Here is a 15,470-nt window from a genome sequence, read left to right as displayed (position 1 = left end):
CAGTGTGAGTGCCACTGAAAATCAGCCCCATGCCATAGGTTGCCTATCCCTGCTGTAGACCCTCAGGAGCCAGTAGGGGTATGTCTACCCTGCAGTTGAATGCCCACAGCGGGCCCATGGCAGCTGACTCAGGCTCGGACTGGGGCTGTACAATTGCCATGTAGATGTTTGGACTCTGGCTGGAGCCTGGGCTCTGGGACTTCTTCTCCCCTTATGGGTTCCCAGAGCTCAGGCTCCAGCCCGAGCGCAGATGTCTATGTGGCAGTTTCATAGCCCTGCAGCGTGAGCCCCATAAGCCCAATTCAGCAGACATGGGCCAGCCACAGGTATTCAGTTGCAGCACAGACGTACTCTGGTGGGCCAGGGTTAGCTCTGAGTAGCTTCTTTAGCTTGCGAGATACTGTCTGGAAATTAGATATGGGGAAAGCCTGATGAGGCCTGATCTAGCTCTGCCATTCAGGGACCAAGCCAGGCCAGCTCCCTATGCTACTGCCTGCTACAGGGCTTTAGTCACTCTAGATTCCATGGTCTTCAGTGACTGAGCCACCACCATTGCCCTGGAAGTCAGGTCATGAGTTGCCACTGCCATGATCTCCCCCAGCCAACCTGATGACTCCTAAGTCCCAAGGCTTCCCACCCTCTCAGGAGCCAGACGGCAGGCACTGGCAAGGGGCTCTGCAGAACCTGGGAGAGCTGCCGATGCATGAGAGTGTGGCGTTGGGGGCAGGCAGGAATGGAAGGGGGAGGGGTGACCAGCTGATTCCCCAGCCCCAGCCTCAGGGTCTAAGAATGCTGCAGTGTCCAAACACCTACTGGCAAAGTTGAGGAAGATGCTGCCAGGCTGGGAGGTCAGAGCTGTACCTTGGCCTTCTGCAGCACTTTCCCCTTGTTGGCTGGGAGGATGGAGGGGCTCCTCTTCCTCATTTCTGTTGCACAGTTCACCGGGACCAAGTGCTCCGTGGGGTTCCCATTCAGCTTATTTCCAGTCTCCTGGGGGGTAGAGGGGAGGAGAATAATCCTTTAGAGACTCAGAAAGTAGTGACAGCAGGAGACAGCCAGAGAACCCAGATTAAAGCACACTCCACAGCTTCTGAATGTGGCAAGCAGCATTTACCATCCACTAATGGACTGCTGGGACCGGCTGAACACTAAGGGGCACTGGCAGAGCTGGTGGGAGCCCAGGACTGGAATAGCAGAGGGGTCACTGCACAACTGGGGAAAAATCCTAGGACTGGACTGGCCAAATAGCAAGACAGCAGAGGGCTGCAGGGCAGGGCTGCCTCGGGTGGGATGGAGTGAGCATAGCAGAGGGGAGGCTGCAGGTTTCGAGACTGAGGTGCATTGGCCCTCCACTTGTATCCCTACATCTCCCACCTGAAGCAGGCACAAGCCAACAGAAAAAACAAAGAGTCCCACTCCTCTGCATTAGTAGGAGCAGTGCCAGCAGATCAAAGGAAGTGATTATTCCCCTCTATTTGCCACTGGTGAGGCCACATCTGGAGTATTGAATCCAGTTTTAGGCCCTGCACTACAGAAAGGATGTGGACAAGTCAGAGAGCCCAGCGGAGGACAACGAAAATGATTAGGGGGCTGGGGCACATGATTTACGAGGCAAGGCTGAGGGAACAGGGCTTATTTAGTCTGCGGAAGAGAAGAGTGTGGGGGTGGAGTGGAGGGATTTGATAGCAGCCTTCAGCTACCTGAAGGGTGGTTCCAAAGAGGATGGAGCTCCGCTGTTCTCAGTGGTAGCAGGTGACAGAACAAGGAGTAATGGTCTCACGTTGCAGTGGGGGAGGTCTAGGTTGGATATTAAGAAAAAAACTCTCACTAGGAGGATGGTGTAGCATTGGAATGGGTTACCTAGGGAGGTGGTAGAATCTCCTTCCTTAGAGGTTTTTAAGGTTAGGCTTGACAAAGCCCTGGCTGGAATGATTCAGTTGGGGATTGGTCCTGCTTTGAGCAGGAGGTTGGACTAGATGACCTCCTGAGGTCTCTTCCAACCCTAATCTTCTATGATTCTGCAGGGGAACAGGAACCTGCTGGAAGACCAGGGCTGTGGAAAGGAAGGCAGTGACTCCGTACCCCATTTTCAGCTTTGCTGGTCACGGTGAGCCCCAGAGCTGGCCCTCCTGCTAGCGACTGTTTCAGCCGGTCCTTCACCTCCGTCAGCTTGAGCTCTAGGTCCACGCGCTGCTCCTCCTTCCCTTTGCACTGCTCCTCCAGGGCCACCACCTGCTCCTCCAGCTCCTTCAGCTTCCTCCCTGATTGAAGGAGACAAGGAACAAGACCAATCAGGTCCTGTCAGTTCAGCACAGAGCCATGAAGAGATGGGATGGCGTTTGTAGAGTGAAGGGAGGCTCCCAAGCCCAAATTTACCACCCCTCTAGTGAGTGTGGTTTGCAGATGGCAGCAGTAATGTGCCAGCACCTAGAAGATCTCAGATCAGTCATTCTGGTGGGGGCCTATTTCGAGTGTCTGATATCCATTAAACATGCCCGACTGCAGCCTCTCTCCTTTGCTAGGATTTATCAGTAGGTAGAACCTCAGTTATGAACACCAGAGTTACAAACTGATCCGTCAATCGCACAATCAGGCAGCAGCAGAGACAGAACCCCCAAGTACAGTGTTAAATGTAAACTACTAAAAAATAAAGGAGAATGCAGCATTTTTCTTCTGCATAGTACAGTTTCAAAGCTGTATTAAGTCAATGTTCAGTTGTAAACTTTTGAAAGAACCATAATGTTTTGTTAGAGTAACAAACATTTCAGAGTTACGAGCAGCCTCCATTCCCGAGGTGTTTGTAACTGAGGTGCTCCTGTGTAGTACTAGTACATTCTCTGCTCTGGCTTTTCAATCTTAGAAGCTGAAAAGGAAACAATACAAGGACCTGCCTTTTTTATTGGAGGGACACACACCTATTTGGCCACTAGGTGATGCTGCTGGGCACAGTTTGAGGTGGCCGCAGCAGCAGGTGCACCAGATCCCCCGTGACTCAGCACTACAGCTGGGACCCAATGTTCTGCCCAGCAGAGTGGAAAGCCCTAGCCAGGTTGGCAGACGGCTGAAGGCACAACCCCGGCCCTGAGAGGGGGTGCCAGGAACAAGGAATACAAACAACAAAAGGAGCACACCAGCTCCAGCAGAGGGCATTAAAGGAAGTATTTTCACACAATCACAGATTATTAGGGTTGGAAGGGACCTCAAGAGATCTAGTTCAACTCCCTACTCAAAGCAGGACCAGTCCCCAAATGGCCCCCTCAAGGATTGAACTCACAACCCTGGGTTTAGCAGGCTGCATTCTATTGCATCCATGCTGGGGCTGGCCAGCAAGGAGTCAGCAGCACCAGGGCTGGGAGAGATGATGGTACAGTCATGTGCAACCCCATGGCGGAGCAAGGAAGGGCGGGGGTAGGAGTTTGCTGAATAAATAGTTGACACATCCTGCCTTTGCTAGCCAGGAGTGTAAGTGGGCCTGTCTGCACAGTTGGGGGAGAGAGGAAGGGGCTTTCTCAGGTACAGGGTGTGACCAAGGAGATGGCAGGACTGTCATGCTCAAGAGAAGTCTGGAGAACTGGACCAGCAGGGGGCCTGACCAGTGCATGGCCAGAGCTGGGACCAGAACAGGTCAGCAGCAGCAAGTCAGGCTGGGGGCATTGGCAGAGCTGGATGGAAGAAACTTGCACCATTTTGCTGGGTTTTATTCACCCTGACCTCATCCTCTGCTTTGCTGGGCATTAAAAATCCACCAGCCTCATTGCTGAGATGTCCTCTGGTCTGGTGATTGTTGCCATGATCCCATATTGGAGGGCTGAGTTCAGATCAGCCAAGGGGGTATTTCTTCTCCTGCCCGGGCTGCAGTAGGCTCCATACCTGTGCTGCTTTTCATGGCCTCCCGGAGTTCCCGCTTTTCCTTCCGCAGGGTCACCAGCTGATTCCGGATAGAAGTTCTCTCCTTCTCCAGCTTCTCTTTCTCCGTCAGAAACATCCTGGCATCCTCCTCAGCCCGGTTCTTCCCATACTTGTACTGGGTGGCATCTACAGAACAAGGACATAGCTGGTCAGGCAGGGAGTTCGCACACTAGCCCCTGCCTCTACAGAGGAGAGCAAAATGCAGGCTCAGCGAGACGAGTTCAGGACTCGCAACTTGATGCCTCCGTTTCCATGATGGGAGTGTCACAGATTAGCCGGGTCAGCTCCCGAGGCTGCACTAGGCCGTGGCAGGGAGAAGGGGCTGCCTGTGGAAACGGCGACATCACACCAGTTTCCCCAGGAAGATGCACTGAAGCCCATGCAGGCTCAGTGTGAACCTGGCTCCTTCTTCCCCATTGCCTGCGGAGGGGTCGCTTTTCATTAGTGAATTCAGGGCAGGTGAAAGGTGCCAGAGGAGCAGCTGAGTCCCCACTCTGTTCTTAGCAGAGGCAGTTCATGCTTCCCACTCATCACAGCAGGCAAACATACCAGAGCCCTGGGCTGGGAAGGAGAAGCTTCAGGTCTCTCAGATCAGCCTGCCAGTTACTACAGTTCCTAAAGGACACATGACCACCTGCAACCATCACTAGCCCACATGGGACTAAGACCCCACCAGCTCATCTCAGCGGCTGGGAATGGCTCCTGCCATTAGTGACCTGGGGTTCGATAGGAAGAAGTGACCAGAGATGGGAGGCCCCGATCACTGAGCCAACTGGTCCCCTCCCATGTGGCTGAGATTCAGTCCCATAGCATATCTGCCGGTGGGCGAATCTGAACCTACTTGATGCATGTCTTTTGACCTTGACTTGCGGGTCCACGCGGCGTGATGACTCACTGCAGGACGAGGCATGCCGCTTCACCTGGGCCCCCGACGGCCGCGGTGGCTCCTCTGCCTGCATGGACGGACGTAATGAAAACAGATCCCCACAGAGACAATGTGTGGCATCAGTACTAGGCAGGAGCAGAAATCCACACTCAGGGTGGGGTGACTGCTGAGAAACTGTGGGCCCCAAGTGTCACTGAGGGGAAGGGGGTGCCTGTCTCCCCAGCACTCAGTTACTTGGAGGTCGTAAGAGGTTGGGTGGGAGAAGGACCATGGCCTCACTGGGGGCGGGGAGCATGATAGGAAGCAAGCCACACTCGTACCTGCACCTTCTCATAGGGGACATCATCATACACCACCCGGGAAGAGTCAGCCTGGCTCTCATGGGAGGCGCTGGCCCACCTGGGGAGGTAGAGAGTGTCAGCCCCTCCCACACAGCAGCAGCTACACACTATCCTTCTCTAGCTCCTTTCACCCAAAGATCTCAAAGCACTTTGCAAACTTTCATGAGTTAGTACTGCCTCCCCTCCCCCATGCAGTCCCCAAACCACTGAGAGCCGAGCCCTGCTTCAGGGAAATGAAGCCAGTCAGGCATTGCCCCCCTGGTCATATCCCATGTGCTGGTTGAAGATGAGGAGGCTTTTATTTGTGTGTTCCACACCTCCCCACCCCCAGCTTGCCCTTTGTACTCCCCCCACACCCCCCGGACACCTTCTCCCAGAGGCAGGTGCCCCACACTTTTGGAAATGTGGTAATAGATATTATCCCATTCCAGAAGCAAATGAGGCACAGATGCGGTGACTTGACCAAGTCCACTCAGCATAGCCAGAGCTACCAGGTCCCAGTCCTGAGCTCCAGGCCCTAGACAGCTTTCAGAAGGCACTCAGAGCTCAGGGCCCCACAAATCATAACCTCCTGTTGCTTTTCCCACCGCATGTCCCTACCCCACAACATTACTCATGGGGCAGATGGTTTATTCTGGCTCTGAGGATGCATGCAATGACTTGGGGCTGTGTTGCCACCTGGGTCTGGAGACAAGATGCATCCACAGTGGAAGTACTGCTGGCTGGGATGACCTCACAGGGAGTTTTGCTCTCCCAGGCTTAGCCGGGGGTGGGGGTGACACCAGGTGAGCCTCATTCCGGAGCTGGAATGAACACACACACACACACACACACACAGAGCTCTGGAATGATGGAAGGAGAGCCCCTTACAGATAGGAGTGTCTCACAGCGGTGACTATGTTGGCTATTGTCTCTACATCCACATAGTCATAGTGCAGGGCCTCCGGGGTTTTCTGGGAGCCAGTCTCAACCAGCAGGAGGCCAAGCCAGCGGCCCAGATCTTCAGAGCAGTTTGCCTAGGGGGCGAGAAAGCCATCGTCATGAGCACTAGGCCCTTGGATATGCATCTCCCCTTCACATCTCTCCTGGTAGATGACCCATATCCTGCAGAGCATTGGCCGGAAGTTACACCAATATTTCTCCTCACCCCCCCAAAACCTCCTTGCTTTGGGTCTCCCCCAACCAGCCCAACCCACCCATGCCGCACAAGAAAGCACAGGCCTCTGCTCATATGCAACACATGCTGAGATGCAGTATGTCTTCAACTTTGCATGGGGTTGGGTAGGGATGGGCTTCCCAGGGGAACTGGGAAGAAGTTACCCTCCCTAGAGAATTAAGTTGCTCTCGCCACATGGCACCGAGCCAGATTTCATCAGCCCAAGTACCTGCCAAGCTCTGCTCCTGTGCAGGGGAGCCGTTGGGTTGAAGCTAAGAGTCAAATGAGTTCATTCACCTGCCGTGATTTGCCTGGTTCAACAAGTCCAGCAGCTTCTCTATGCTGATACTATCAGCATCCGGGCTGCTGCTATACAGTTATTCAGATCCAAGTGAAATTACTTCATGTATTTCTTTCACTTGTCTGAAGCACCTTAACAGGGTGCCCCATGCATGCCTGCTTTGATCAGTCATGGAATAAAAACTTCACATAGCCTAAGGGATCCTGCCAAGATAAAGATTAGATTTAAAAGACCCCCAAATCCCTTGCTTGTGTAACGAGGTGCACCACAGATTATTAATGAAAGTTTCAGAGGCTGCTCAGCATGGTTTATGTGCTCACCTGCATTTGGCTGGGCTCGGCAATGAAACAGGACTTTGCTTTTTGGTTCTGGCAATTTCACTTGCCTGGGCCATGCACCAGCCCACCTGGCTGCATTTGGGGTCTCAAAGCACAACCAGGGAAGGAGTAAGTTAAACTGTCCTTGGAAGTTTCCATTTAGAATCTATTTGGTCTCTCTGTTCAGTTCTGGGTTTGGTTAAACCCTTAAGGAAACAGACCAAAGATTTGGACCCAAACTTCCCATCCACGTCTTCCAGAGAGGCAGGAAGAGCCTCTACAGCCACATCCCTCACTCGGAGCTGCCAAGAATGAAACACTCACCTCCAAGGCAGAAACCTCCTGCCCACTGCGAAGGATGCGAAAAGCAAGTGGGTGTTTAGGGCCCAGGCCTGGCACCACCTCACAGCCACGCAGGACGATGGCATTCACATGCGTCCGCAAGTCGGAGCGGTCCTTGTGGAAATAGAGGGTGTGGCCTTTCAAGCAACACCAACGCTCCTTCCAGCACTGGTTAACCAGGACATTCAGGTAACCTGCAGGGAGAGCCAGTTCCCAAAGGGAAGAGAGTCTCGGTTCATTAGGTCCAGCTGATAATCCCTAACAAGCATGATGCTAAAGGAAAGGTGGAAAGCGAAAGCCAATCTGGGCTGGGCAGGAGGGTCCAAAAGGTTGTCTTGTCTCGCCCTACTTTAGTCAGTGGGTCTGTCTACACGAATTAGACACTCGCGGCTGGCCTGTGCCAACTGACTCAGATTCATAGGGCTCAGGCTAAGAGGATGTTTAATTGCAGTGTAGACATTCGGACTCAGGCTGCACTGGGACCCTCTCACCTCCTAGGGTCCTAGAACTGGGGCTCCAGCCCAAGCCTGGACATGTAGACCACAGTTAAACAGGCCTGCAACCCAAGCCCCAGGCACCCGAGTCAGCTGGCGCAGGCCAGCCATGGGTGTCTAACTGCTGTATAGACATAACCAGAGAGTCTGAAATGCTACTCTGCTGTTTCCTACCAAGATACATCCAGACCTGTCAGAGAATCACTGCCGATCTCCCTACCTCTGGGTAGGCCTTGTTCCCCCACATTTTTCTGGCAGTGGAAGCACTCAACAGGGGCAGGACCCTCTCTCTGGAGACCAGCAGATCTACCCCTTGGAACTTCAGAACTCCAAATCAAAGGCCCAAGTGCAGCTTGGTCTTTAGTAAGTTCATACTCTACAAAATCTCTGCTGAAATCAACGGGATGTTTGCTCAAGTAAGGACATTAGGATTTGTCCACAGAAACTGTAGATGCAGAAGTCTTACGAAGTTACCATGCTCATCCCCACTGTTTTGGGGGCAAGATTCATGAGGTCCAGCAGTTAGGGCATTAGCCTGGGACTAGAGAGACCTGGAGTCCATTTCCAGCTCCACCACAGACTGCCTGTGTGAACGATCACTCAGTCTCTGTGCCTCAGTTCCCCATGGGATAAGAGCACTTCCCCATCTCCCAGAGGTGTAGCAAGGATAGCTACATTCAAGATTGTGATGCACTTGGGTGTTATGGGAATGGGGGCCAGTATGAGTCTCTCAGACAGACATATGGAGCTTCATTGATTTTCTTGTCTCAAAGGGCATTTTGAGCAACTTACTAAACTCATAGAATCATAGGGCTGGAAGTGACCTTGGAAAGTCACAGAGGCATGCACAGAGGCATGACCACATAAACCTTGATCATCCCTGACAGGTGTGTGGCCCACCTGTTCTTGAAAGCCTCCAGTGACAGGGATTCCACAACCTCTCCTGGAAATCTATTCTAGAGCTTAACTACCTTTATAGTTAGAAAGTTTCTTAATATCTAACCAAAATAGCCCTTGCTGCAGAGAAGGCAATTATTTCTTGTCCTACCTTCAGTGGATATGGTGAGTGACTGATTACCACCCGGTTTATAAACAGCCATTAACAATATTTGGAGACTGTTATTAGGTCCCTCCTTAATCCTCTTTTCTCAAGACTAAACATGCTAGTATTTTTAATCTTTCCTCATAGGTCAGGTTTTCTAAATCTTTTCTCATTTGTTATTCTCCTCTGGACTTCCTCCACTGTTAATAAACCCCAGAATAATTATAGCCTTTTTTGCAACTGCATTACATTGTCAACTCAATTTGTGGTCCACGACAACCCTCAGATCTGCAGTGCTACCATCTAGCCAGTTAATTTCCCCTTTTGTGGCTGTGCATTTGATTTTTCCTTCCTAAGTGAAGTAGGTTGCACTTGTCTTTATTCAATTTCATCTCGCTGATTTCAGACCAATTCTTCAATTTGTCAAGGTTGTTTTGAATTCTAATCCTGGCCTCCGAAGTGCTTGCAACCCCACCCAGCTTGGTGTTATTGACACATTTTATAAGCATATTCCCCACTTCATTATCCACATCATTAGTAAACCCAGGACTGAGCCCCGTGGAACCCCACTAGATACACCCTCCCAATTTGATAGCAGGCCACTGATAACTACTCTAAATGACTATTGTCTTTCAAACAGCTGTGCTCCTACCTTCTAGAAATTTCAGTTAGTCCACATGACATTCTAATAAGCAAACTAGGGAAATGTGGTCTGTGTCAAAAGCCTAACTCAATTAAGACATATCACATCTACTGCTTCTCCCCCTACACTAAACCAGTAACCCTGACAAATTAAGTTGGTTTGGCATGATTTGTCCTTGACAAATCCATGCTGTCTGTTCCTTAGATCTTTCCTCTCCTCTCGGGGTTTACAAACTTGTTCCAATTGTTTATGTAACTTGCAGGCTTTAGGTCTACCGCTCTAGCTTAGAAGAGAAAACCAAATCACCCTGTTCACCTGGCACTTAACACAGAGAGCACCTGACAGCTGTGTGGTCCCCAGTGCCTCCCCAGAGGTGTCCCCGGAGTGGTTTGCCCTGGGTGCAACAGTCTGGTCCTGCAATCACGGGCTGGGGACACTGAGCTAGAAAAGGAGGGAGAGAGAGACACAGACACACACACACACACCACATGCATGTGTGTGTGTGTGTGCGCGCGCACTTGTGTGTAAGTGTAAAAGGGATGGAGGAGGTCAATCCCAGGCTACTTGCTTGTAGCAAGAAATCCTTTTCCATGTTATGGCAGAGCCCCTGATGCTGTCACAGGGCTAGTGAGCAATGGGTGGAATTCCGAGGAAACAGTGAAATTCCCTGTGTCTTGGATGGTGTTCCCATCCCACTACTGGGTGGTCTGTCCGATAGGCAAGAGAAAGGCCTTGTGGCACAAATTACACCTGGCACAAAGTCCCCTAGGAACAACATCCACCTAGACCCAGAAAAACCCCTTCTTGCTCCCATCGCCCCAGAGCCGTAGGTACGAACCACAGCAGGGGAAGTCCTCCTCAGTGGAGGACGTCTGCGTGTCCTCAGAGGATGGCTTCTTTTTGGAGAAGCTGATGATCCTGGTGATTTTCCTCCCGGCTGCCCGGCTCACTGAGCCCTTCAGTTCAGCCAAGCCACTCTTCTTGCCTTTCCCTGGGAACAGGGAGAAGAACTCAGCTCAGAAGTAAATGGCAAACCACCCCTCCCTCCCCCTCAAGGCTGGCCAAAGCAAAGAGGTCACTTTAGTACCATCTCTCAGGCTGGGATTTGCAATGAGAGCAGGAAGGGGTTTCAGGTGTCAGACAGTGGCAGGGAGAGGAGGGCAGAGAGTGAAGAGATACACCAATGGGGAAAGAGCAGGACATCCTCACCCCCAGCAACTGTTGCACTTCTGAGAACTGGTGCATGGAGCCAGGGGCAGATGCAGGCAGAGGCTGCAAATATTCCTCTGTGGCATGGCCTGAACCCCATCACATGCAGCAGGGCCCCACTGCAGTGAGAGGAAGCTGTACCAGCAGGCGTGGGTGCCCCCTTCCCACCTCCCAGCAGCTTATTGAGACAGCTTCAGAGAGGTGATGAGGATGCTTCCTGCAGTGGAGTGGACCCTCCCCCTAGCAGTGCCAGCCCATGGGCACACAATGGTCAGAGCAGGGCTGGGGCTCTCACCGTGCTCCTTTCGGCTCACGGGGGTGCAGTTCTCTCCTGCTGCCACACTGTCCGAGTCAGACGTCTGTTTGTCTTGTGATAAACTCTGTGGGGAGGAGGGCAGGCATCCATTTCAGTGCAGTTCCTCTCTCCATCCCTTCCTCCCCCCATATGGGTCCCCATGGCTTTTAACCACAACAACGCTGCATTGAATGACCATCCCCGACCGGAGTTCTGTGGTCAGGTCCAGCCTAGCTCCTGATAGCCCCACCCTAGGCAGGGGGACAGTAAAGGGCATATGCCCCACTCCCCTAGAGCAACCCCCATCTCCATTCCAGGGCTGGCTGGGGAGGTGGTTTTGGCTCTTTGTTGCCCATTGGAGGGGGTCCCCTTCTGCTATCATAGGGCATGCCACAGAAGGGCCATGCAAACAATGGGAGCAAGGCTGATCTTGTAGAACCCAGCCTTCAGCTGCCTGATTCTTGAGTTTAGTCATGGTTCCATTCTGCTATGTATCACTAACCCCCAGCCACCCGCACTGGCAGGGGAGAGACACCTTGTCAAGGTCCATCTTGCAATGTAGCACAGGGGATGTAGGAGCTTCAGTCACACCTGTTCCTCCTCCACTGGCACTGCTCCCTTCCTTTATTACCTGTGGGGACAGACCACTCAGCACCAGGCCCCATTGGGAGCGACTGAGCCCCCAGTTGTTATCCCAGTAACAAAGGAGCTCTGACCACACTGCTTGACCCGACCACAGCAAACAGCATTTTGCCATAGCTATTTCTGAACTCTCTCTTCCTGGAACGACTGATCCAGTTCCCTGCTGCCTTCCAGAGGGGACAAAGTAGCACGTTGCACCCTGAAAGCTCCCTTTGGAGCAGGGTCTACTTAAAACTCCCTCCACAAAGTCCTGTTTTGAGATAGTAAATAGTTTGGCCGTTAAAAAGGTTCAGGGACATTTAACAAGGACTCGGACTACAGCCACAAAGGCCCCTTAGGTTCCAGCTAGCTGATTTGGGAAGCTTTGACAATCTCCTACAGGGGTTTTGCCCAAGTTACCTATCCAACCCCATCACCATAGATGGGATCTGAGCACCACAATCTTTTATGTACTGATTGCCAGAAGGCTGCAGCAGAGCAGGGAACTGAGTCTGTGTCTCTTGACTAGGGCCTTGACCATCCTTCCCGTGAGGTTGTGGTGAGCCTAGGCTCTCTGGGGAGATGCCGGTCAGGAGGGACACAGCATGAGGACAACCCACCCTGCACTACTTCAGCCTTCCCGTGTCCCATCCCTGCCAGCCAGCAAAAGAAGAGGGGTGATGAAAAGCTGCTACAATCATAATGTGGGTGACCAGAACTTCTTGCTAATGTCCACACAGGTTCAGCCCAGGAGAAGTGCTCCCATCCCTCCTCCTCCCCCATGTGGCCCTTAACCAAAGCACATGCAGTAGCCAGGCTGAGTAGGGTGGATCTGACAGCACCAGAAGACCTGGAGTCCAGTGTAATGAGACAGGGTTGATGTCCCAATCTCTCAGCAGTGAAATCCCCCACATCAGCAGATTGGGGTGGGCAGGGGCTCATGCTCCCCAAGTGTGAGGTGGTGCTATTTAAATGCACTCCTGTTTCAGGCCTTTACACACTGCCCACTCAGAGGCAGATCCGGTAACTTCACCGAACAGTTTCTAAGCTACACGGCCTCCCACTGGCAGGACAAAGGCAGGAAAAAGGAAGGGGAGGGTAAACAAACAGCTCCCCTCTTCCTTTGCCCATGGGACTCCAGCCTATCACACGGGGAGCGGAAAGGGGCCGGGGCTCCCTGGGCCTGGTAGCTCGCCCCACAGCTGGTGTCCCAGTCTGGCAGGGATGATAAAAGATGGGTGGAAAATCTCCTTCCCTTCAGAGATAAGGCAGCACTGGAAGCTAGGCCTTTCCCATGAAGGCAGATAACCTGCCTACCCACTTATGTCAGACAGGAATCACAGGAGCTGGGCCATGTACTGAGATGGCACCAGAACAAGGAGGAGGTTCCACCAGAAGGACAAAGGCTGGTCAAATGGGGAAAGGCTGGATTTTGTAGGGGGAGGAAGCCTGTGTGGCCAGTGGTGTGGGCGAGGGAGAAAGGCATAAGCTGCAGTAAGAGGTACCTTCAGCCACTCCTCAGCCTGCTCTTTGCTCTGCACTGCCAGCACCAGAGCCTCGGCCCCTGGCAGAGAGAAACGCAGCTCATGCTTCTTGCGGCGCCCATCCTTGGGCACATAGTTGACGCTGCAGGCGCTCAGGGGCACCTCCAGGTGCGGCTGCCGGTCCTTGGAGCTTTTGTAGCACTAAAAGAAGAAGAGACAATTGTTTCCTGCGGAGTCGAGGCCTGCCTGCATCTCCTGCCAGGCTGCCGAGAACGACCGTGCTAGCACAAAGGGGAGTATCCCTGCTGAAGCTCTATCTGCCCTTACATGGGGCTTCATCTAGTGACCTCATAGCAATTCACAGTGGTGGCACAGTATCATTAGCCTCATTTTACAGAGGAGGCCATAGGGAAGTCAAAGTCACTGAAGGGGCCAGGACAAGCACCCCGAAGTCCCTGCTTGCACCACTAGACAACACACCCTTCCCAGAAACAGGAACAGAGTCCTGTACCCTACCCTCTGGGCCACACTATCTCCAAGGTAACTGACCTGCATGATGACTTTACCCATGATGCTTGCATTAATTTTTCTAGTGATAAATATACAGGGTGAACCCTGATGGCTTCTGGGCAGAGACCTGGACTGTGGGCCTCGTGGTGTAAGTGCTTCCGAGGTGCTGTTATTCTGCACAGCAGGTATGGATTAGATAGCAACACTGAAATGAAAGCAGCAAAGAATCCTGTGGCACCTTATAGACTAACAGACGTTTTGGAGCATGAGCTTTCGTGGGTGAATACCCACTTCCTCAGATGCATGTCTGAAATGAAAGGCAGTCTCAGCCCTGCTCACAGCCCCATGGAAGACATGGCCTTTCATTTACTCCAACAATTCACTGAACATGCATGGTTAGTCCATTTGTAAGCAGAGATTAGCAAAGCTGCTGCACATCCTTTGGTGCTCTTGGCTCACTTGCACTCTATACACAGGAGGATCCCCGTTTCTCCAGCTTAGGATCTCAGACTCTAGATCTCCCCAAAGACTTCCTGTATCCTGGGTCCCCCTGCACTCAGGAAGCTGAAGTCTCACCAGGAGTTTGTTGTCCTTGATGACTGTCAGCTGCTTGGCCCACTGCCCAAAGCGCTTCTTACGCAACAGGAAGGCACAAATCCTGCAGTCCTTCACCAGGTTCATAGAAGCTTCCTCTGACGGCCATTGGTGTGTCAGCCGCTGGCCCTTCCCATCCTCCTCCTCTTCATCGTATGACTCATAGGAGCTGCTCATCGCATCAGAGTCATTGTCTGGAAGGAAGCAGAGACCCTCCCAGTCACCCCAAGATGCTCCTGACAACGGAGCTCCAATGCCCTGCACGTGGAGTGGGACTTCAGCCTGGAGGATCATCTTCTCCTAGCAGTGTCTTGAGTGTGTGTGGGGCAGGGGGAGGGAAATTAAACTCTGGAACAGCAGCAGTTCAACGCTAAAATTTCCAGTTTCCTCCAGCTCCTTTCCAATTTGCACTGGCATTTCTCTTTATGGAATATGCAAAGCATGCAGGGCTCTAAGTGACCACTTATGTGTGACAAACCTTCTTCTTAGACGGAGAGACGCTCGTGGAGAAAGCACTGACTAGGACATGCAAGAGGCCTGACTGTTTGCTGACCAGCCTGTGTAAGATCAGTGTACATGTCTGAATTGCTCAGGGACTACTGACCTCCAAGGGATACTCCAGGATGCAGCTCTTTGCCCAGGCAGCTGAAGCTTTTCTCGGCCTGCTGTCTTTGTTTTCATTGCATGGTTATTTTAACTAAAGTCAAGGGCTCCCAGAGCAGCAGTATAACCTCTTATACCTGGTTATAAACTGCCAGAAACTAACAGACCCTGGCTCTCTTTGCTCTCAACACCAGGAGCAATTCTTGCCTTGAAGGCCACAGAACTACCATTGATGGTTACCACAGGGTTGTGGTCCACGCAGACTCCTAGGTACCCTTTGGCTCTGTGTAGGATTCCCCATCCCACCCCTGTCCATCAGGCTGATGGCTCATCTCCTTTGGCTCTTTCGCCCTGGTTAGGCACCTGTCTTGAAAAGCCTTTGCCCTGGTACCTACAGGAGTTTTTCTGCTCCCCATTCATCCTGGTAACAGGGTAGTTGCTGTCTGCGTCCTCATAGTAGCCATCCTCGATTGAGTTGGCGGGGCTGGAGCTATCTGCAGAGAGAGCAAAGGGTGTGAGATTTGTGTTGAAGGAGACCCCTGCACAGGGCCTGGGATGTTAGCAGGGCACGTGCATGGCACAGACACCAACGACAAGGCCCCATCAGAAGGCTGCACTGAAGCAAGTCATGCCACAGCTTGGAGCTCCCACAGCTGCCAGCACCAGCTCCAACTCAGCAGCAAGGTCAAGTGTAACGTATTAGACACAGGTGCAGTTATAGCT

The 15,470-nt window shown here is 52.4% G+C and overlaps 1 protein-coding gene across 2 annotated transcripts in view; it reads right to left on the bottom strand.

The window, feature by feature from the left end:
- Window positions 1-15,470, bottom strand: part of AFAP1L1 (actin filament associated protein 1 like 1) — a 55,520-nt gene that overhangs the window by 3,794 nt on the left and 36,256 nt on the right. Inside the window, exons 6-18 of one of the 2 annotated variants that reach the window (XM_030573211.1) lie at window positions 15,143-15,241; window positions 14,127-14,338; window positions 13,062-13,241; window positions 11,471-11,566; window positions 10,936-11,020; window positions 10,270-10,422; window positions 7,235-7,446; window positions 6,007-6,152; window positions 5,116-5,194; window positions 4,751-4,862; window positions 3,871-4,035; window positions 2,083-2,261; window positions 814-990 (exon numbers count right to left, since the gene is read on the bottom strand). In XM_030573211.1, coding sequence (XP_030429071.1) covers window positions 850-990; window positions 2,083-2,261; window positions 3,871-4,035; window positions 4,751-4,862; window positions 5,116-5,194; window positions 6,007-6,152; window positions 7,235-7,446; window positions 10,270-10,422; window positions 10,936-11,020; window positions 11,471-11,566; window positions 13,062-13,241; window positions 14,127-14,338; window positions 15,143-15,241 — 1,859 coding nt within the window. In that variant the 3' untranslated portion in view covers window positions 814-849. The remainder of the gene's footprint in view (window positions 1-813; window positions 991-2,082; window positions 2,262-3,870; window positions 4,036-4,750; window positions 4,863-5,115; window positions 5,195-6,006; window positions 6,153-7,234; window positions 7,447-10,269; window positions 10,423-10,935; window positions 11,021-11,470; window positions 11,567-13,061; window positions 13,242-14,126; window positions 14,339-15,142; window positions 15,242-15,470) is intronic. The other variant, XM_030573210.1, reaches the window with a different exon arrangement.

This window comes from Gopherus evgoodei, chromosome 8, assembly GCF_007399415.2.
Source record: "Gopherus evgoodei ecotype Sinaloan lineage chromosome 8, rGopEvg1_v1.p, whole genome shotgun sequence".
Lineage (NCBI taxonomy): Eukaryota > Metazoa > Chordata > Testudines > Testudinidae > Gopherus > Gopherus evgoodei.
Note: the sequence above shows the minus strand (reverse complement) of the source record. Positions and strands in the feature narration are given on the sequence as shown.